We start from the raw sequence: 23,713 nt of genomic DNA, 5'->3' as shown, positions 1-23,713 counted from the left end.
AGGTTGGGTTTGCAGCTGGGAGAACCAGCTTACAGGAAGAAAGTGGTAGGAGATGATGGAGCAGAGAGAGGTAGGGGTAGCATCATTTAGAGCATTACAAGTGTTTGTTTGTTTGTTTTTGACAGGGTCTTTGCTCTGCTGCCCAGGCTGCAGTGCAGTGGCACAATCATGGCTCACTGCAGCTTCCAACTCCCAGGCTCCCACTTCAGCCTCCCAAGTAGCTGGGACCACAGATGCACACTGCCACACCTGGCTAATTTTTTATTTTTTGTAGGGATGGGCTTTCTGCCTGTTGCCCAGGCTGGTCTTGAACTTCTGGGCTCAAGCGTTCTGCCTGCCTCAGCCTCCCAAAGTGAAAACATTATAGGTCTTGATAAGGAGTTCGTATTTCATTCTGAGTAGCCGTTGGGGGGTTTTTTAAAGCTGAGGAGTAAAGCCATCGGCTTTACTTTTTAATAAAATCATTGTGGCTTCTGGGCAGGGAAATGGATGATTGGAGTGGGGACAAAGGTAGGGACAGCAACACTGAAAGAAGGCAAAACAATTAAAAGTAAATTGCTGTAGTGTTGCCCATCACCCTCACCTGAATTCCTGCTCCTTAGAAATTCTTCGTTGTCACCAGGCGCGGTGGCTCAAGCCTGTAATCCCAGCACTTTGGGAGGCCGAGGCGGGGGCCGGGACCACGAGGTCGGAGATCAAGACCATGCCTGGCCGTACACACGGTGAAACCGCCGTCTCTACTAAAAAAATAGCAAAAAAAAAAAGCTAGCTGGGCGAAGGATGGCAGGCGCCCTGTAGCCAGGCTACACCGGGAGGGCTGAGGCAGAAGAATGGGTAAACCCATCGGGAGGCAGAGCTTAGCAGTAAGCTGAGATCCGGACCCAGCATGCAGCTCCAGCCCGGGCCCGACAAGCAAAGAAAAAAAACTCCTGTCTCAAAAAAAAAAAAAAAAAAAAAAAAAAAAATTCCTTCGTTGTCGCCTCTAGTACATTGATCATTCAGCATTTGATATCCTGTTCTAGTCATATTTATACTTAATTAGTGCTTTGTTTAACAAGTTTAATATAGATATTGGCTCCTCCATAACTCCTTTGTGCTCTCCTAAGGGAAGAACTCATATCTTACACCTTTTCTTTTTAGCATACCTCCTAGCAACCCAGTGAGCTTGTACACAGTCCTCAATTTGTTTTTATTTTTGTTTTTTAAGACAGAGGTTCACTTATCATCCAGGCTGGAGTGCAGCAGTGAGGGTTCAAGTGATCCTCCCACCTCAGCCTCCCAAGTAGCTAGAGCTACAGGCTTGCATCACCATACCCAGCTGATTTTCTAAATTTTTGTAGAGATGGAGCCTCCCTATGTTGCCCAGACTGGTCTCAAACTCCTGGCCTCAAGTCATCCTCCCACCTCAGCCTCCCAAAGTGTTGGGATTACAAGTGTAATCCACTGCACCCAGCCAAGTCCTTAACTCAAATTAGTGAATATGTATAGTTGTTTTGTATTGATGTGTCCCTAAATCAGTGTTCTCTTCTTTAGAATAGAGTTCTTAAACTGAATAGGTATTAATTTATACAAACGCATATTTAAAATATGCTTGTTTATAAAGCTTTTTTGGTTATAGCTTGAAGTAAAAGGTCCTTAGGAGGGTAAGAAGATGATAATAATACATGGAGATATATATATATATCTCTCTCTCACATGTCCTTAGGCATTCAGGCCCTTTAACATAAACATCACTTTATGTATTTATCATGTGTTTAAGCATAAATGCCATGGTATTATTACCTTCATCTTATGGGCATAACATCTAATGCACAGAAGGTTGCATGATGTTATTCCAGATCATCTAAATCTTGCGTCAAAGTGTGGTCCATGAACAGCATGTTTGACATTACTCGTGAATTTGTTAGGAATTCAGACTTTTAAACTGGGCACAGTGGCTCACATCTGTAATCCCAGCTACTCAGAAGGCTGAGGCAGGAGGATTGCTTGAACCCAGGAGTTTGAGGCCAGCCTGTAGAAGATAGCAAGACCCCATCTCTAAATAAAAAACAATAACAGCCTTTAAGTCCTACCCTAAACCCACTGTAATTTGCATTTTATGCAAAATTTGCATTTTTATCAAGATACCCCAGTGATCTGATATCAAAACATGTCTAATCACTGAAAGAGAAAAGGATTAAACAAGAGTATTCTGACTCCCAGCCCCATTCCCTGTTCATTGGACCAGACTGAGCAGTAGAACTTTCTTGCCCTGCATTTTGGAAAAAGGGAAGGTGTTGTTTAATTAGAAATTTTATTAATTAAAATTACTTCTTGTAGGCCAGTGAGCTTCTTTTTTATTTTATTATTGCTTTCTCTTCTAAGCTGCCTCCTCAAGAGTTGAAAATCCACTTTCTTTTAATGGCCATTTTCTGAGACCATTTTTTTAGTTTAAATAACAACCCTCTAGCAAATGTATGATATTCTAATTCGAGGGACTTTATCAAGCTTGTACCTATTTATAATTGTATCATGTTAGTTGCTATAACACAAACAATGAGAAAGGAGTAATACTTATTTTGAAGTATATTCCAAAGAATGTTTGAAAATAATAAAATATTTTAGACAGTATTTTAAAAGAATAAAATATTTTCAAAAAATATTCATTTTGCCTGGATATTGAAGATTTGGAGTGTCTTGCAAAAATTAGTGGTGAAAACAAAGGATAAAAGAACAGAAGCCAAGTAACATGAGTGAATGAACGTTGGAATTAAATCAGAAAATTTAGCCTAAGTAAAGCTATTTAGCTCTTTGGGACAGACTTGATCAGAAAGGAAATTTGGTGGGTTATAATTTACAAAGTTCTCCTCTAATAAAAAGATACTTGCCAATTAGGAGAGCAAACCTTCCTTTAATGTCGACTTTAAAGAAGAAACCTATTGGCCATCTAGTAAAGGACATTGAATAACACTTGTACAGTGATTTGAAAGAAGTTTTCTGAAACTCTAGAATTGTTCTTAATGTGGCCATTTTGACATAAGCACTTTTATAGAAATTAAAGTAAAATTTACAAGTGAGCTAAATTTCTGGTGATGCCTGGTGATATAGCTGTATTGAGAAACTCAAGAAGATGTAAATATGTTTTAGGCTAGCTTTTTTTTTTTTTTTTTAAGATGATGTCTCACTCTGTCTCCCAGGCTGGAGTGCAGTGTTATGATCATGGCTCACTGCAGCCTTGAACTCATGGACTCAAGTGATCCTGCCACCTCAGCCTCCCAAGTAGCTGTGATGGGACTGTAGGCACACGTCACTATGCCCAGCTAATTTTTTGTTTGTTTGTTTTTGAATCAAAGTCTCACTATGTTTCCCAGGCTGGTCTCAAACTCCTGGGCTCAAGTGATCCTTCCCTCTTGGCCTCCCAACGTGTTGGGGTTACCGACGTGAGCCACCACTCTGGCCACATAGTTCTCTTGATTGTCGGTTGTCTTCAGTCTTCTCTGGTTGGGAAAGAGGCCGTAGTTAACGCTGTGTGCAGATTAGAACCCCCTGAGCTTTTAAAGAGACTGTTGCACTGCCTTGTGGAAGAGGTCTGTAGTAACTGCAAAGGAGCATGAAGCGGTCTCCGGAATGCTTGTGATGTTGTGATTCTTGAGCCGAGCACTAGCTGCACAGGTGTATTCAGTTTAAGTAAACTGTGGCCATAAGAGCTGTACACTTAGGGCAAATGCAGTTTTCTATATGTGTATTATACTTTAGTCCCCTCAGTTATCTGAAGTAGCTCCTGAGCATGAATGTTTTATAAAAGTGCTCCATTTTTTTTTTTTTTTTTTTGTGCTACCAAGAATTAGGAACTTTATTACAGGTACTAGAAAATCAGTGACAAGTAACTTAAATGCATATAGCAAGTTATTTACTAAATACAGGTACTCTGTGGTTGACCAAAAGGAAGCCCATACGTTTTAAGTATCACAGATGAAGGTAGGAAATTCTTGGTCTCAGGTCCCAGTGTCTGTCCAGCCCATGCTGAAGTCTGAGGAGAGTGGGTGGATGAGCAGAAAAAACACTTAGGGGGCCATAGGCAGGTGAATATGGTTTTATTCAGCAGCAGCTCTTATTAGCAGCTTAGTTACACCAGCTCTCACACTGTTCACCTTTATCTTAGCTGTCTGCTCTGGCTCTGTGGCTTCTGCCACTCCCATGCTTGCAGCTGCATAGCTGTCTCTCCTTTGCCTTCAGGGTCAGCAGCTTAACCTTTTTCTCTCTGGGCATGAGCAAGCCAAGCTGTGTCCTGGCTACCACCTGTCCGGCTGCAAGACGGACAACTTTGGCTCTCTCTCTCTCTCTCTCTCTCTCTCTGGGTGCCAACACTCCCACCATGTCAAGCCATGTTGAGCCGAGCTGAGCCCCAAGAGCCCCTGAACAGCGTTAGCCAGGCAATTTTACCTTTTACAGACAATAGTGGCATAAAGCCAAGTATGAGCTTACACAAACAGTTATATAACAAGTGCAGTATGTGCCTGAGTCGTAAATTTGCTGAGTCATGCGGGCCTGGATGTCTGCCTCAGCCTGTTCCTTGACCAGAGCACATCCATGTACCTTACACTTGGTGATAAGAATTTAAAGACCATGACTTGTCCGCTTCACCATGGAAAGGACACTTCTCATTTTGCTTGAAGTTTTGGCAAACTGTGCTTGAGGGTAGAACCAACAACTTTGCTTGTATGTGTCTTCTTGAGCAAGTTACAGAGCAAAGTAAATACAAACTAAAAGTTTGGAAGAAATTATTTTGGCAGACATTAAGGAGGACAAGAGATAATAGTTTTCTGTGTTTACTAATAAAGACATGTTAGTACTGTGCAATGAACAATCTCGACAGGTTTGCAATCTTGTGACCCACCAGGGTGAAGTGGCAGCTCAATACATGCCTGAAGCAAGGGAATTAGCCCGCTGGTAATAGTAGTGGTGCTGTTGTTTTCCCTTTTAATCCATTCAGATGCTCAAGAACATCATAGTTTGGGTATATTAAATTGTTCTTCCTAAGAGAAATTAGTTAAACTTCTTAAGGGTGTTCCCAGAGTGTACGACTGAATTTTATCTTCGCAATGAGATAGCTCCTTTTGTTTTTAGTTATTGATATGGTTTTGCTGTGTCCCCACCCAAATCTCATCTTGAATTGCAACTCCTACAATTCTGACATATCATGGGAGGAACCCGGTAGGAGGTGATTAAATTATGGAGGTGGATCTTTACTGTGCTGTTCTCATGATAGTGAATGAGTCTCATGAGGTCTGATGGTTTTAAGAAACAGGAGTTTCCCTGCACAAGCTCTTTGCCTGCCGCCATCCATGTAAGTTGTAACTTGCTCCTCCTTGCCTTTCCACCATGGTTGTGAGGCCTAAACGTCTTTCTTTTGTAAATTGCCCAGTGTCAGGTATGTCTTTATCAGCAGCATGAAAACAGACTAATACAGAAAATTGGTTCCAGTAGAGTGGAGCACAGGTGAAAAGATACTTAAAAATGTGCAGGTGACTTTGGAACTGGGTAACAGGCAGACATTGGAACAGTTTGGAGGGCTCAGAAGAAGACAGGAAAAAGTAGTAAAGTTTGGAACTTCCTAGAGACTTGTTGAATGGCTTTGCCCAAAATACTGATAGCAGTGTGGACAGTGAAGTCTAGGCTGAGGTGGTCTCAGATGGAGATGAGAAACTTGTTAGGAACTGGAGCAAAGGTGACTCTTGTTATGTTTTAGCAAAGAGACTGGCAGCATTTTGCTCCTGCCCTAGAGATTTGTCGACCTTCAAACTTGAGAGAGATGATTTAGGGATCTAGCAGAAGAAATTTCTAAGCAGCAAAGCATTCAATTGGATGCTATTAAAGGGATTCAGTTTTGTAAGGGAAGCAGAGCATAAAAGTTCAGAAAATGTGCAGCCTGACAATGTGATAGAAAAGAAAATCCCATTTTCTGAGGAGAAATTCAAGCTGGCTGCAGAAATTTGCATAAGTAACAAAAAGCCAAATGTTAATCCCCAAGACAATGGGGAAAATGTCTCCAGGGCATGTCAGAGGTCTTCGTGGCAGCCCCTCCCATCACAGGCCCGCAGGCCCAGGAGAGAAAAAAATGGTTTCTTGGGCCAGGCCAGACTGCTGTGTGCAGTCTAGGAATTTGGTACCCTCAGTCCCAGCTGCTCCAGCTGTGACTAAAAGGGGCCAAGGTACTACTTGGGCTGTTGCTTCAGAGGGTGGAATCCCCAAGCCTTGGCAGCTTCCACATGTTGTGGAGCCTGTGGGTGCACAAAAGTCAAGAATTGAGGTTTGAGAACCTCCGCCTAGATTTCAGAGGATGTCTAGGCAGAAATTTGCTGCAGGGGTGGATCCCTCATGGAGAACCTCTGTTAGGGCAGTGCAGAAGGGAAATGTGGGGTCAGAGCTCCCACACAGAGTCCCTTTTGGGGCACTGCCTAGTGGAGCTGTGAGAAGAGGTCCACCGTCCTCCAGACCCCAGAATGGTAGGTCCACTGACAGCTTGCACCATGTACCTGGAAAAGCCACAGACACTTAACACCAGCCTGTGAAAGCAGCCAGGAGAAGGGCTATACCCTGCAAAGCCACAAGGGTGGAGCTGCCCAAGACCATGGGAACCTACCTCTTGCATCCGTGTGATCCAGATGCAAGACATGGAGTCAAAGGAGATCATTTCAGAACTTTAAGATTTGACTGCCCTGCTGGATTTCAGGCTTGCATAGAGCCTGTAGCCCTTATGTTTCAGCCAGTTTCTCACATGTGGAATGGCTGTATTTACCCAATGCCTATACCCCCATTGTATCTGGGAAGTAAATAGCTTGCTTTTGATTTTACAGGCTCTTAAGTGGAGGGGACTTGCCTTGTCTCAGATGAGATGTTGGACTGTGGATTTTTGGGTTAATGCTAAAATGAGTTAAGACTTTGGGGCTGTGGGAAGGCATGATTGGTTTCGAAATGTGAGGACATGAGATTTGGGAGGGGCCCAGAGCGAAATGATATGGTTTGGGTCTGTGTCCCCACCCACATCTCATCTTCAATTGTAACTCTTACAATTCCCACGTATCGTGGGAGGAACCCAGTGGGAGGTGATTGAATTATGGGGACAGGTCTTTCCTGCACTGTTCTCATGGTAGTGAATGAGTCTTATGAGATCTGATGGTTTTAAAAATGGGAATTTCCCTGCACAAGCTCTCTTTGCTTGCCACTATCCATGTAAGACATGAATTCCTCCTCCCTACCTTCTGCCATGATTGTGAGGCCTCCCCAGCCATGTGGAACTGTGAGTCCAATAAACTTCTTTCTTTTGTAAATTGCCCAGTCTTGGATATGTCTTTATCAGCAGCGTGAAAACAGACTAATACAATTATGAAAGGAGAGCATTTATCTAGTGTACCAAAAAGTTCCATCGAATTCAGTATCTGTTAAAAAGAAAGGAGACTAGTAACACATACTCTGGAAATGAAATTAAGGAAACGGTTACATTCACAATAGCAATCAAATACTTAGGAATAAAGTTAGCAAAAGCAGTTCAAGACGTATTTACTGAAAACTGTAAAACATTGCTGAGAGATACTAAAGAAATTCTAAAGAAACAGATATTTCATCAGAACACTCAATATTATTCAGGTGGCATTATATATTTAATGCAATCTTTATAAAAATCCCAGAAGGCTTTTTTTTAAAATAGAAATTGACAAGCTAATCCTAAAATAGCTAAAGAGCCTAATATATACCTAAAACAATTTTTGAAAAGCTTAACTAATTTGTAGGGTTTAGACTGTCTCAGAACTCATTATGCCAGGTGCAGTGGCTCATGCCTGTAATCCCAGCATTTTGGGAGGCCAAGGTGGTCAGATCACTTGAGGTCAGGAGTTCAAGACCAGCCTGGCCAACATGGTGAAACCCTGTCTCTACTAAAAATATAAAAATTAGCCAGGTGTGGCAGCAGGTGCTTGTAATCCCAGCTACTCAGGAAGCTGAGGGAGGAGAATCGCTGGAACCCAGGAGATGGAGGTTGCAGTGAGCCAAGATCGTGGCATTATACTCCAGCCTGGGTGACAGAACAAGGCTCTATCTCAATAAATAAATAAATAAATAAATAAATAAATAAATGAATAAATGTATCTACAATAACCAAAACAGTGTGGTATTTGTATAAGGATAAAAACACAGGTCAGTAGAACAGGATAGAAAATCCAAAAATAAACTCACACCTATGTAGTCAATTGATTTTGAATAAAGATGCTAAAGTAGTTCAATAGAGGAGAGTTTTTAAAACAATGTTGCTGGAGTAATTTGATATCTCTTTGTAAAAAGATGAACCTGAAGCCTAGATCCTAGACTCTTACACCTTAAACAAAAAAATTAAAATATATCATAGACCTAAATGTGAGAACTAAAACTAAAACTTCTAGACGAAAACATAGGAGAAAATCTTTGAGACCTTGGGTTAGGCAAAGATTTCTTAGACATAATACTATAAGAAAGGTTCATGAAATAAAAAAATGATAAATTGACTTCAAAGCTCGAAACTGTTGCTAAGAAACCCAATTTTTAAAAAATGAACAAAATATTTGAAAAGATCCTGCACCAAAGAAGGTACACAAATGACCAGAAAGCCCATTAAAAGATGTTCAACATATTAGCTGTTAGGGAAATACAAATCAAAACCTCAGTGAGATACCACTTCATACTCACTAGGATGCTATAATCAAAAAGAGATGATAACAAGTATTGGTGAGGACTTAGAGAAATTGGAACCCTTCTACGTTATTGATGGGAATGTAAACTGGAGCAGCCACTTTGGAAAACAGTTTTGCAGTTTCTCAAAATGTTAAACGTAGAGTTACTTTATGAACTAGTAACTCTACTTCTTCAGTCTGTATCCAAAAGAAATGAAAACACATCCACACAGAAATTTATGCCTGAATGTTCATAGCAGCATTATTTATAGTAGCCAAAAAAGTAGGAGCAACGCAAATGTCTATCAACTGATGAATGCATAAATAAAATGCAGCATAGCCATACAGTGGAGTATTATTTTGCCATCAGAAAGGAATGGATTACTGATTTGTGTTTAAAAAAAAATGGCTGAACCTTGAAAACATTATGTTCAGTGACAGAGCTGGTCACAAAAGACTGCATATATTATATGATTCCATTTATACGAAATGTTCATATAGGTAAATCTATAGAGACAGAAAGTAGATTCACAGTTGCCTAGGGCTAGGGGTTTATGGGGAATGAGAAATGGCTAATAGGCACAGGATTTCTTTTTGCAGTGTTAAAAACTTACATTATTAGATCTTAGTATTTTAGATTATAGTGATAATTGTGCAACTCTGAGTATACTACAAATCATTGGGTTGGCCGAGTTTTATGGTATATGAATTATATCTCAACAACTATGTTTAAAAAGTGCAGTAACACTATGCACCCACGAGGTTGGCCAAAATCAAAAAGACTGACAATACAATATGTGGGCAGGGATATGGATACCCTTGAAAGCATCATAAATTGCTGGTGGAAATGCAAAATAAAATCATCCCTTTAGAAAAGTTAAATGTATTCTTACCATATTATGACAATTGCACTCCTGGGTATTTTCCCAAGAGAAATGAAAAATATTTTCACACAGACTTGTCTGTGAATGTTTATAACACCGTTATTCATAATAACCACAAACTGGAAAACAATTCAAATGAATGGGTAAACAAAATGTGATATATCCATGTAACAGAATCCATATTATAAAAAGAAATGATCTACTGACACACTCCACAACATGAATAAACCTTGAAAAATTATGTGAAGTTAAAGAAGCCAGACACATAATACTGTATGATTCTGTTCATATGAATTTTTTTAAAGGCGAAACCATAGAGACAGCAACTCAGTTGTTGCTTGGGTGTGGGAACAGATTGCAGGTGGGCACATGGGAACTTTTTCTAGTGATGCAAGTGTTCTCAAACTGGATTGTAGTGATAGTTGCACAATTGTATAGATTTACTAAATTCACCAAACTATAAATGAATGAATGCTATGTGTTATAAATCACATCTCAAAAGAAAACCCAAACCAGGGAGGACTAGGACATAGACTTATTTCATTTTCGTAGTGTAGATGTTTGACCATTTTATATAAAATGCCCAAATTGTGAGAGAAAATATTTGCAAACTTTGCATCTGACAAAAGTCTAATATCTAGTATCTATAAGGAACTTAAACAGATGTACAAGAGAAAACAACCCCATTAAAAGTGGGCAAAGGACAGCTGAGCACGATGGCTCATGCCTGTAATCCCATAACTTTGGGAGGCTGAGGCAGGGGATCACAAGGTCAGGAGATCGAGACCATCCTGGCTAACATGGTGAAACCCTGTCTCTACTAAAAATACAAAAAAATTAGCAGGGCGTGGTGGCGGGCGCCTGTAGTCGCAGCTACTTGGGAGGCTGAGGCAGGAGAATGGCGTGAACCTGGGAGGTGGAGGTTGCAGTGAGCTGAGATCATGCCACTGCACTCCAGCCTGGGCGACAGAGTGAGACTCCGTCTCAAANATATAAAATGCCCAAATTGTGAGAGAAAATATTTGCAAACTTTGCATCTGACAAAAGTCTAATATCTAGTATCTATAAGGAACTTAAACAGATGTACAAGAGAAAAACAACCCCATTAAAAAGTGGGCAAAGGACAGCTGAGCACGATGGCTCATGCCTGTAATCCCATAACTTTGGGAGGCTGAGGCAGGGGGATCACAAGGTCAGGAGATCGAGACCATCCTGGCTAACATGGTGAAACCCTGTCTCTACTAAAAATACAAAAAAATTAGCAGGGCGTGGTGGCGGGCGCCTGTAGTCGCAGCTACTTGGGAGGCTGAGGCAGGAGAATGGCGTGAACCTGGGAGGTGGAGGTTGCAGTGAGCTGAGATCATGCCACTGCACTCCAGCCTGGGCGACAGAGTGAGACTCCGTCTCAAAAAAAAAAAAAAAAAAAAGTGGGCAAAGGACATGAACAGGCACTTCTCAAAAGAAGACATATATGCGACCAACAGACATGAAAAAAAGCTCAGTATCACTGATCATTAAGAAATGCAAATCAAAACCACAGTGAGACACCATCTCACACCAGTCAGAATGGCTATTATTAAGAAGTCAGAAAAATAACAGATGCCAGGAGGTAGTGGAGAAAAGGTAACATTTATATGCTGTTGGTGGGAATGTAAATTAGTTCAACCATTGTGGAAGGCAGCAGGGTGATTCCTCAGAGAGCTAAAAGCAAAACTGCCATTCAACGCAGCAATCCCATTACTTGTTGTATACCCAGAGGAATGTAAATCATTCTGCCATAAAGACACATGTGCATGTATGTTCATTGCATCATTCACAATAGCAGAGTCATTGAATCAGCCTAAATGCCCATCAGTGACAGACTGGATAAAGAAAAGTTGGTACATAAACACCACGGAATACTATGCAGCTGTAATAAAGCATGAGATCACATCTTTTGCAGGAACATGGATGGAGCTGGAAGCTATTATCCTTAGCAAACTCACACAGGAACAGAAAATCAAATACTGCATGTTCTCACTTAGAAGTGGGAGCTGAATGATAAGAAGTTATGAACACAAAGAAGGAAACAAAAGACATTGGGGTATACTTGAGTGGGGAAGGTGGGAGGGAGAGGAGCTGAAAAGATAACTATTGAGTACTGGGCTTAATACCTGGATGATGAAATAATCTGTACAACAAACCTCTGTGACATGTATTCACCTGTGTAATCTTCACATGCACCCCAAACCTAAAATAAAAGTTAATAAAATAAAATTGAACTTTGGTTAAAAAGAAATAAAACTCCACACTGGCTGCAACTTGTGACTATCCAGCATTTTATCTGTAGCTGGCATTTTTTTGTTTTCTGTCACTAGGATGTGGGTTTTTCTATTCGTATGAGTTTCCCAGATATTGAAGCTTGCCCCTTTAATTTTGAAATGTTCTTTGAGTGTAACTATTTTGAAATAGTATTGGCGAAGCATTTGTCTTTTTATATTGTTTTGGTCATAATTATAATACATGTTAGAAGAACAAATCCCCTCAGGGCTACTGATACTGGAAAGGGAGTGACTTCATCACTCATTAAATCATCCAAGCCCACTCTGCCTTTTGCCTCCTTCTGTTTCTTCCCTTTTTGCTGTCTGTGTTTGCTCTTCGAAATCTTGCTGTCCTTCGGTTACTGAATTTCCTGTTCTGTGGGCTAAAAACCGAGTATGTTCATTAAAATTCTGAGTACATTAGAAGTAACTAGGCTGAAGTCTGAGGGATGCCCTTTTCACTAAAAGTACACATACAGTTGTCCCCCTTTATCCAAGGTTTCTCTTTGAGTGGTTTCAGTTACCTGCAGTCTACTATGGTTTGAAAATATTAAATGGAAAATTCCAGAAATCAACAATTGATAAGTTTTAAATTCCACGCCATTCTGAATTGCACAGTGAGATCTTGCACGGTCTGCTTTGTCCCTCCCAGGATGTGAATCTTCCTTTGTCTGGTGTCTCCACGCTGTCTACACTCCCCAACATAGTCACTCAGGAGCCATCTAGGTTATCAAATCGACTGTCATGGTACCACGATGCTTGTGTTCAAGTCACCTTTATTTTATTTAAATCATGGCCTCAAAGTGCAAGAGTAATGATGGTAACAATTCACTTATGCCAAAGAGAAGCCATAAAATGCTTCTTTTAAGTGAAAAGGTGAACATTCTCAAGGAAAGAAAAAATATATATGTATATGTTGAGATTTCTTGGTGCTTGGTAAGGACAAAGTTTCTATCTGTGAAATTGTGAAGAAGAAAAAACAAATTCATGTTATTTTCCTGTTGCACCTCAAACTGCGAAAGTTAAGGCCACAGTGCATGGCAAGTGCTTAGTTAAGATGGGAGAGGCATTAAATTTGTGTTTGGAAGACATGAACGGAAGCGTGGTCCAATTGGTATCAGTCCAGTTCTGTAGTATTCATAGTTTCAGGCATCCACTAGTGATCTTGGAATATATCCCCCCTGGATAAGGGGCACTCCTGTAGACTTTAATACATGACTTTCATTTGCTTCTTAGCTTTTTTCTGGAAAGATGACATTGATAGATAGTGACCTGAAGATAAGTGAGGTATTTATTGAGCTAGTGTTCTCTTTGGGGTTTTTGGATGCCATGATTTCAATTCTAGGCCAGTTTTACAGAGACAGAATAGACAGATTTCCCTTACCACTCTAAAGCTCTTTACTCCTTGACATTCTACCCTAATTGCAGTGTTGTTTTAAATTTAAGTATACAGTAACTTCTGTGCCGTATGATCCAGCAATTCCACTTTTGGTATACAACTAGAAGAATTTAAAGCGGAGACTCAAACAGATACTTGTATACCAATACTTGTTTTTCATAGCAGCAGTATTCACAATATGTAGAAATAACACAATGTCCATCAAGAGATGAATGGGTAAACAATATGTATACAAACTGGATATTATTCAACCTTAAAAACAAATGGAATTCTGATACATGTTACATGAATGAACCTTGAAAACATTATGCAGGTGAAATAAGCCAAACTCAGACAAATTATTATACACTTCCACTTACATGAGGTACTTTGGCTAGACAAATTCATAAACACAGAAAGTAAAATGCTGGTTACCAGGCACTAAGGAAAGGGAGGGAACGGAGAATTATGTTTGGAGATTAAAACATCCTGAGGATGGATGGTGATGACAATTGCCCAACATTGTGAGTGTACTTAATGCCACTGAATTATATACTTAAAAGTCACTAAAATGGTCAATGTTTTGCTATGTATATATTATCACAATAAAAAGAAATATAGATTCATCTAGTTTAGGTAAGGCTTCAGAGCTTTCACATGAATATTTCAGATATTTCTTTGGAAATAGATTTTAATAGAGATCATACTATTAGCAGCGTAGGGAGAGGCCTCCCAGAGGAAGACAGCTTCACCTGCATTAAGGTGTTGCCAGCTGAGCACTAATGAGTAAGTTTTTTATTTTATTTCTCATTTCTAGGCTATCCATCCAGGATATGGTTTTCTTTCAGAAAACATGGAATTTGCTGAACTTTGTAAGCAAGAAGGAATTATTTTTATAGGCCCTCCTCCATCTGCAATTAGAGACATGGGTATAAAGAGGTATGAGTTTATATCTTTTAAAATTTTAACTGTATAAAGGTCAGTTGAAATAGTTTGGGCCAGGCATGGTGGCTATGCCTGTAATATCAGTGTTTTGGGAGACTGAGGCAGGAGGATAGCTTGAGGCCAGAAATTCAAGACCAGCCTGGGCAACTTATTGAGACCTTGTCTCTAAATTGTTTTTTTTTTTTAATTCATCCAGGCCTGGGCACAGTGGCTCACACCTGTAATCTAGCACTTTGGGAGGCAAAGGTGGGAGGATCGCTTGAGCCCAAAAGTTTAAGACCAGCCTGGGCAACATAGGGAGACCTTGTCTCTACAACATTTTTTAAGAATTCCAGGCTTGGTGGCACGTGCCTGTGGGTCCAGCATCTTGGGATGCTGAGGTAGGAGGATTGGTTGAGCCCAGAAAATCAAGGCTGTGGTGAGCTGTGATCACACCATCATACTTCAGTCTGGGCGACAGAGTAAGACCCCATCTCAAAAAAAAAAAAAGATTTCAGCTGGGTATGGTGACACACACCTGTAGTCCCAGCTGCTTAGGAGGCTGAGGCAGAAGGATCACTTGAGCTCAGGAGTTTAAGGCTGTAGTGAGGTGTAATTGCACCACTGCACTCTGGCATGGGCAACATTGTGAGACCCTGTCTCATTAAAAAAAAAAAAAAGTTTGTTTTACCCCAATAGATATTTTAATTCTACCCTTCTGTTGTCATAGGCATAAGTTATTTATCTGCGACAGGGAAATTCCATTGAGTTGCAGAAAATACTTAATGTTTCTAATCAATATATTAGTATTTTGGGATTAAAAATAGGGTGAGATGAGCTACCACATGAATTGAGGGAAACTAACTAATAGACATCTTGAATTTGTATTATTTTTTCATCTCAGACTTGATGTTTTCTTTAAAGGGTTCCATTGTAATTTATAGACTGGGCTATATTTGTGTTTCTCTTGAATGAAACAGTTTATAGAATTTGGGGCATGTTGTTTGCTTTCCCACTCTAAAGCACATCCAAATCCATAATGGCTGCTGCTGGAGTACCTGTTGTGGAGGGTTATCATGGTGAGGACCAATCAGATCGGTGCCTGAAGGAACACGCTGGGAGAATTGGCTATCCTGTCATGATTAAAGCCGTCCGGGGTGGAGGAGGAAAAGTAAGATTGTGCATGCTTGTGTTTGCCAATTCAGGCTCCTCTTCTTTGTTTTATTTATGTTGTAGTCATAATCATCTTTTCTCTCTTAGGGAATGAGGATCGTTAGATCGGAGCAAGAATTTCAAGAACAGTTAGAATCAGCGCGGAGAGAAGCTAAGAAGTCTTTCAATGATGATGCTGTGCTGATCGAGAAGTTTGTAGATACACCGAGGTGGGCTGACCTTATTTTTCTGACTCAGAGTTGGAAAATTAAATTGTAAAAATAATGCATGCACATTCTATAAAATATAAAACTATAATAGTATATAAGTATATTATTATAAGTTTCCCAGTTCTGTCCTGTGATGTAACCACTGGACGGTATGCATTCTTCCAGGCATTTTCTATGTGAATAGAAGCCTATATATATATATATATATACATACAGCAAACAAAATACATACTTGAGAACAGTGAATAGAATCTTTTTTTTTTGAGATGGAGTCTCTCATTCTGTTGCCCAGGCTGGAGTGCAGTGGCATGATCTCGACTCATTGCAACCTCTGCCTCCCAAGTTCAAGCAGTCATCCTGCCTCAACCTCCTAAGTAGCTGGAATCACAGGCACACACCACCATGCCTGGCTAATTTTTGTGTTTTTAGTAGAGATGGGATTTTACCATGTTGGTCAGGCGGGTCTCAAACTCCTGACCTTGTGATTCACCTGCCTCAGCCTCCCAAAATGCTGGAATTACAGGTGTGAGCCACCGTGCCCGGCCAGTGAATAGAATCTTGTACACTAATATTATTTACTAATACTGTTATCACAGACATCTTTCCATGTCAGTAATTATAGATCAGCCTCATTCTTTTTGTTGGTGACCTAGTGGTTCTATGATCTTAATATACCATTAATTCATTCAGTATGTTTCTTGTTGATGAAATTTAGGATTTTTTTCAATATTAGCAAATTATTGTAATAAATTCAGCTATATTTATAGAACTCTGTCAGTTGACATGCTCAGGAAATGGAAGTAATTTTCTAAATTGAATTATAAGTGATATACTAATAATAATAGGAGCTAACACTTATATTGCACTTACCATGTGCCAGATTTTAAGTATTTTACACAAGCTAACTAATCTTGCTGTCCTTCTAATTCTAATATAATTCTTACAACAATCTCATTAGGTAAGTACTGTTTTCATTTTACAGGTGAGGACACTAAGCAACAGAGTGGTTGTGTTGTGTTACTTGTCTGAGGTCATTCAGCTGTGAAGTAGTAAAGCTGAGATTTGAACCCAGGTAGTTTGACTCCAGGGTTCATATCTAAGCCACTGCACTAAGCTACTTCTCTGAGTACCACTATAGCAAATGCAATGTGAATCCCTATTTTTTTTTTCTGGAATTTTATTTTCATGTTTGTTTAAGATGCTGATTATAAAGTTTCTCATTTCATAGATATTTTATGACAGTTGTTAAAAAAATTATACATATATGTATATATATATTTTTTCTTTTTGACCTGTAAGTCAAATGAAAAGAATAATTCATTTGGGAACCATGACTGGAAAAAGATTTACCTTAAAGGTAACAGACTTGAAGCTTCAGGCCCTTCTTTGGCATTAACCTCTTCCAAGACCCTGACCTAATTTTGTATTTGCAGTTTTGTATTCTTCTCCTTAAAGAAGACCCCAAAATTGTTTTTCATTTCAGGCCCTATAAAACTGAGAACTGTCCTAAGCATGGCGTAGTAAATGAAATTCGATTAGAATTTGATAGTTAAAAAAAAAAAAAAGAAGTCAGTCTTAGAATGGGTAAATTGATGAGGAGAACACAGCCTATGCCATCTGTTAGTGGGAAGTAAGACAAAAAAAGGCATTTCTGAGGTAAATTGAAGGCTTCCTTTCAAGAAAGAATAGGCTAGCCATCCAAATTAGTATGCTCTTAAGTTAGAATTGTGGAGACATCAATAGCTTATTTCAGTAACGATGTAACTCAATGCCTGCAACATTTTTTGAATATGTAAGTTCTTTACTTATGAAATGTTAGCCATTCATTGCCTCACATTGTAATTTATTCCCCCAATAGCTGGAAAGCCCCTGGGAATCAAAGACCTGGTAGTATATACATTTTTATTTGTTTGTATATATTGCCTGGCATACCACTTTCCTTGTAACAGGCATCAGTAATATTTTTTGAACTGTAGAAATAATATGAATACATTACAAACTTTTGGAAAATGCAGAAGATGGAAAACAACCCATAATTGTATTCTCCTAATTATTATTAATATTTCTATATGCAGTCGTGTTGCTTAATGACAAGATACATTCTGAGAAATGCATTGTTAGGCAATTTCATTGTTGTGCACACATCATAGAGTGTACTCACACAAACTGAGATAGTATAGCCAACTACACACCTAAGCTATGGTACAGCCTATTGCTCCTGAGCTATAAACCTGTACAACAGGTTATTGTATTGAATACTGTAGGCATTTGTAACACAGTGGTAAGTATTTATGTATCTAAACATCTCAAAACATAGGAAAGGTAATGCATTGTGCTATTATGTCACTATATGATAGGAATTTTTCAGCTCCATCATAATCTTATGAAATCACCATCATATATGCAGTCTGGCATTGACTGAATGTCATTGTGCGGCACATTGTGTGACTCTATTTCTATTCTGTATTTCTATTAATAATTTTTTTTTAATTGAAAGCAAGTTTATTAAGAAAGTAAAGGAATAAAGAATGGCTACTCCATAGACAGAGGAGTCCCAAGGACTACTGGTTGCCCATTTTTATGGTTATTTCTTGATGATATGCCAAACAAGGGGTGGAGTATTCATACCTCCCCTTTTTAGACCATATAGGGTAACTTCCTGACGTTGCCATGGCATTTGTAAACTGTCATGGCGCTGGTGGGAGTGTAGCAGTGGAGACGACCAGAGGTCACTGTCGTTACCATCTTGATTTTAGTGGGATTTAACCAACTTCTTTACTGCAACCTGTTTTGTCTGCAAGGTCCATATGACCTGTATCTTTTGCTGACCTTTTATCTCTTTCTGTGATTAAAAATGCCTTAACTTGCCACTGGGAATGCAGCCCAGCAAGTCTTAGCCTTATTTTACCCAGCTCCTATTCAAGATGGGAGTTGCTCTAGTTCAAATGCCTCTGACATTTCCCCGTTCCCTTTTGTAAGAGAACGCTTAATCCTAACGGTTGCAGAGGGACAAAAGTCCATCTTCTATAACTTCTTCAGGCTGAATGGGGTGATGATATTCCTGCCTAACTATTAGGATCTCTTGTGTTCAGGATAGAGAGGAGCTTAGTTAGAAAGCATCAGTATGTCGAGAGCCACTCATAACTCTTGAGTTCCAACAAAAGGTGATGTCTGGAAGATTAATGCGTGTTTTTTAAAAAAACATTTGGTAAGCTTATCCTGCATTTCTACACAAAGAGTGCAACAGTAATATATTCCACAACAGTAAAGCAAAATAAGCAAGATTATCCCAAGTTAACTAAATTAGAAGGCTTTCCACGAACTGGGCAACTATTGGAACCAAGCTGATATGGGGTTGCTAGGTGATTCCAATACATGCCCAGGATTAGAATATTGATCCAGATTTTTGCTTTACCAATCCCTCCTGTTTCTTCTCAGTAGCATCCAGAGATCACTGGTTGGTCCACAGGAATAAGCAGGGTTAGTCTATATTGCAGGAAATCTCAAAAACAACTGATGAAAGCAGAATTCAATAACAAATGTACCATAGTTCGTGAAACACAATTTTTCTCTCTCCAGTTTCCCATTTTTACTAAAGACAAATCATGGTAAGGCTGATTTGCTTTATTATACATGGCCTGATTATTTGTACAAAGTGCAGCAAGAATAATTGTTTGCCATATAGACTTTTAAAATTAGTTTTGATAGAACTCTTCCATAAGAAATCTCAGAGAAGACCTTTTTTTTTTTTTAAGCCCACCCCAGCCATGGATTTATACCTTCAAATACCTATGAGTTGGGTAAATTTCTCTCCTCTTGAGGTCTCATGATAACTTGGGGCTCCTGAGTCTGTCAGAAAGTGACATTCTTTACTTACTACAGGTTAGGAACCCTATATAGAGACTGTGTAGACAAGGAAGGAGGCTAGTTTTCCCTAGGGGCTTTTATTAGCTTTACAAGTCAAGTTTGATTCCTTAAAGGAAAGCATGCCATTCCAGTCGAAGCCTTGGCAAAATAACCAGTTTCTCCAATTGTACCCCGTTGCAAAAGAAAGCAGATTCTTACTGCATTTATGCAGATAACTATATTGCCATAAGTTAAGATACTCACAAGTAATTTCCAAATTCTGGAGAAATCAGAGAGAAACAAATATGCTCCAAATTTTGTTTATGAGTATGTACATTACTTAATTGTTTAAAAAGCTGTGAATAACTTAAAAGTTTCCTTGACTCTGAAGAACAAAACAGGATCAGCAATGTTTTAAGCAAAAAGTCAAAAAAGGTTACTTCAGACTTCTATTAGTTTAGTCCATACGGTTAACTTCTGTTTTGCTTGATATACATGAACATTTCAACTTTCCATGAGAGTCCTGAAAGTTTCTTTTTCCCTTTTCTAATGTCACAATCTCCAAAGTTAAATGAAACCTGCATTCAAGAACACCTATTAGAGTTGTATAGTTGATAATAGATCACCTTTTGGAGCTTGATGGCTCATGCCTGTAATCCCAGCACTTTGGGAGACTGAGGCAAGTGGATCGCTTGAGGTCAGGAGTTCGTGACCAGCCTGACCAACATGGTGAAACACTGTCTCTAATAAATACACAAAAATTAGCCAGGCGTGGTGGCACGCTCCTGTAATCCCAGCTACTTGGGAGGCTGAGGCACGAGAATCACTTGAACCTGGGAGGCGGAGGTTGCAGGTTGCAGTGAACTGAGATTGTACCACTGCACTCCAGCTTGGGCAACAGAGTGAGACTCAGTCTCAAAATAATAATAATAATAATAATAATAATAATAATAAAATCTCCTTTTGAAGAGGATCAAAACAAAATAATTGTCTATGGATGGCAAAAGTTTTAGGACAGCCACAGTTAAAACACAATTGAAAAGAAATTTGGTTACCTCTGTTACATACAATGGTTTTATGTAACAATTATACTGATAAGGTGCACTAAGTCATATCAGAATTATAGGAGTTTCCCATTATTTTGGAACACATACTAATAACATATTTATACAAATATAGCCCAAGGAAAGCTAAACACTGTTTCATATTTGACACTGCTTCCTGTATGACTTTTATGCCAGATTTCACCTTTACATAACTGTACTATTAATGTTAAACCCAATTTTCAATAAAACCTATAGACATATCTACCCAATTTTCATGTTTGACCATAAAGTGAGGTTCTCATAAACCTTTTATAACTCTTTACAAATTTTTGTTAAAGAGCAGATTAGTGCTCTAAGAAAAATCTGTTGTGCTTTTATTCCAATGTTCAATTTACAGAAAACCTGAATACCCCTTTAACTTTAGACAATATGTTCACACACACAATTTCTTTTACAAAGATTAATTTTTTACAAACCTTCCACAACTTGCTTAAACCTTAAGCTTTATCTTATCTAACTTAAAACAATCCTTGAACTTTTTAATCTAGACAAAAAAAATCCACATTCCTATGCCTTCTTATAATCTTTTACCAAAAACGCATTTCACTTTCTATACACACCTTACGTGTAGAATTGTTTCAATTTCTCAAAAATTACTTAAATCACGTAAACTAAAAGACATTATACTTTTGCTTTTCTGACAAAATAATTGATAAAAGCACTTATTTTTAAACCAGTTAATCAAAGCTCTTTCATATTACACACACAACACATGTAAATACACAGACAAACAGAAGAACAGGACTCATTCCCTAAGCCAGGGATTAACCCTGAACCCGGGCCACCATTGTGAAAAGACAAAGCTGGGCCACATGGTCACATGGTCAAGCTCCCAAGGACATACAAGACGAGGGAAACCTCATCCAGTTTTTTTCCCAGGGACCTGCAGCAAAGTTTATAACTCACTAGTTTGCTGGGCCATCTTAAACAGTGGGCTTGTGGGGTTCTAAGCCTGTGTTTTATCCTAAGGTACCCATCTCTATGACAGAACAATACAGAAAGACACACAAAGCACACCAGATTCACTACAGTTTAAGACTAGCCTCACAAATCCTTTTTTTATTAATCAAAACTTTACAGAAGAGATAAACAGTGATTTTTGCCATTCATTCAATAAGTTTGCACAGAAAGAGAAAGGGAAGGGAAGGAAGAAAAGCATTGCTTTGTGGCAGGACGGGGAAGGCAAGGTGCTCAGAGAGGCCAGAGAAAGACCCACCCATTGCAACTGACACTAAATCAAAAGTTCAGGTGGCCATTTGTCAGTTAAGAAGGGATCTTTTCTAGCAGTTCCTTCAGCTCTCAAGTTTCTCCTTTTGGGGAGGTAAAAGCTCCCCATATCCCACCATCCTGTACATGCCTAATCCTGTCACCCACCACCATCAGCAAAGAGTGCAAGGCAGATTAATTCAAACAGAATAGCAGTTAACATCCGTAGTGCCAAACCAATTCTTAGCCAAGAGGGATTTTACTGAGAGGAGCCTCTAACCCCCTAAATCTTAGGAAGGAATCTAACCTTCCTAAGTTGGGCTTCAAACCCAAGTTCAGTCAAGCATCCTTGCCTTTTATTGAGAGGGGCCTTTAACCCACTGTGTCTTAGGAGAGACTTTAACTCCACTAAGTTGGGCCTGTAACCCAATCCCATTCTTTACCCAGGTATATGCACCCCACTTACCCACAGTTGGCCAATCAGTGCTGCAGTCTTTGGGTTGGAGGGTCTCCTCAGTGTCATCCCTTCTGTGGTTCATCAGAAAGACGTTACCAGACCCCAGTACTTACCCAAAGTTAGCCTTTGGGTCAGGATTTCCTTAGTATTGTTCCTTCTGTGGTCACCAGAAAGATGTTACCAGACAGGGGTCCTGATCCAGACCCCAAGAGAGGATTCTTGGCTCTCACACAAGAAAGAATTCAGGGCGAGTTCATACAGTAAAGTGAAAGCAAGTTTATTAAGAAAGTAAAGGAATAAAGAATGGCTGCTCCCTAGAGAGAATAGCCTCTAGTAATAACATTTAAATATCCTGATAATCATACTGTGTGTTCTTTATGTCCTGCTAAATAATTACCTGTTGAACTAATGCAGTGCCAGAAGATTGTCAAAATGGTGCTGATAACTGAGAAGAGTCATTATATTTCACAAATCTTTTCAAAACTATTTAATACATCTTAAAGACTGGGATAAGAAACCACCTTTAAAGTATACTATTTTGAAAGAAAAAACAGAAATCAGATTTCTTCCTCAGTTCATGTATAATACATATTCTAGATGGATTAAAAATGTAAATAGGGGCCAGGCACGGTGGCTCACGCCTGTAATCACAGTACTTCGGGAGGCCAAGGTGGGCGGATCACGAGGTCAGGAGATCAAGACCATCTTGGCTAACACAGTGAAACCCCATCTCTACTAAAAATACAAAAAATTAGCGAGGTGTGGTGTTGGGCGCGTGTAGTCCCAGATACTCGGGAGGCTGAGGCAGGAGAATGGCATGAACCCAGAAGGTGGAGCTTGCAGCGAGCCAGGATCACACCACTGCACTACAGCCTGGTCGACAGAGCAAGACTCCGTCTTAAAAAAAAAAAAAAGTAAATATGAAAATGAAAATGTTAAGACTCTTAGAAAATATCAAGGCGCTCATGATAGGACTTAGCTGCATCTGTCTGTCTCTTTGGCCATACTCTGGCAGTGGCTGAATTAGGGCAGCTGGGATTTGATGCACTGCCTTGTTCTCAGACACTAGTTCTAGACGCTGTGCTCCAGAAACTCTTAAGTTAGATAAAGCTGCACAGAAAAGGGTCAATCAGAAAAAGGTAAATAAGACTGATAAAATAACTGCAGAAATCTTAACAGAACACAGATCTTCATTGAACTTCCCTTATAAGCAGCCAAAGGAAAAGTGTTTCCAACTTCTAAGACCTCAGACAAGGCTGACCACAATGGCTCATGCCTGTAATCCCAGCACTTTGGGAGGCCAAGGAGGGCGGATTACCTGAGCTCAGGAGTTCGAGACCAGCCTGGGCAACATGGTGAAACCCCGTCTCTACTGAAATACAAAAAATTAGCCAGGCGTGGTGGGTCACGCCTGTAATCCCAGCACTTTGGGAGGCCGAGGCGGGCGGATCACGAGGTCAGGAGATCGAGTGAGACCACCTGGATAACACGGTGAAACCCCGTCTCTGCTAAAAATACAAAAAGTTAGCTGGGCGTGGTGGTGCGCGCC

At 39.6% G+C, this 23,713-nt stretch overlaps 1 protein-coding gene across 6 annotated transcripts in view; it reads left to right on the top strand.

Annotated features, from left to right (window-relative positions):
* MCCC1 (methylcrotonyl-CoA carboxylase subunit 1) overlaps positions 1–23,713 on the top strand; it is an 89,742-nt gene that overhangs the window by 14,937 nt on the left and 51,092 nt on the right. For 5 of the 6 annotated variants that reach the window (XR_001883111.1, XM_017860617.1, XM_017860619.1 and 2 more), the window contains 3 exons: positions 14,061–14,182; positions 15,191–15,338; positions 15,428–15,549. Coding sequence is in view for 5 of the 6 variants with exons in the window: in XM_017860617.1 (XP_017716106.1) it covers positions 14,061–14,182; positions 15,191–15,338; positions 15,428–15,549 (392 nt within the window). In the remaining variant the exon portion in view is untranslated. The remainder of the gene's footprint in view (positions 1–14,060; positions 14,183–15,190; positions 15,339–15,427; positions 15,550–23,713) is intronic. The other variant, XM_017860620.1, reaches the window with a different exon arrangement.

This window comes from Rhinopithecus bieti, unplaced genomic scaffold (assembly GCF_001698545.2).
Source record: "Rhinopithecus bieti isolate Rb0 unplaced genomic scaffold, ASM169854v2 scaffold_55189, whole genome shotgun sequence".
Classification (NCBI taxonomy): domain Eukaryota; kingdom Metazoa; phylum Chordata; class Mammalia; order Primates; family Cercopithecidae; genus Rhinopithecus; species Rhinopithecus bieti.
Note: the sequence above shows the minus strand (reverse complement) of the source record. Positions and strands in the feature narration are given on the sequence as shown.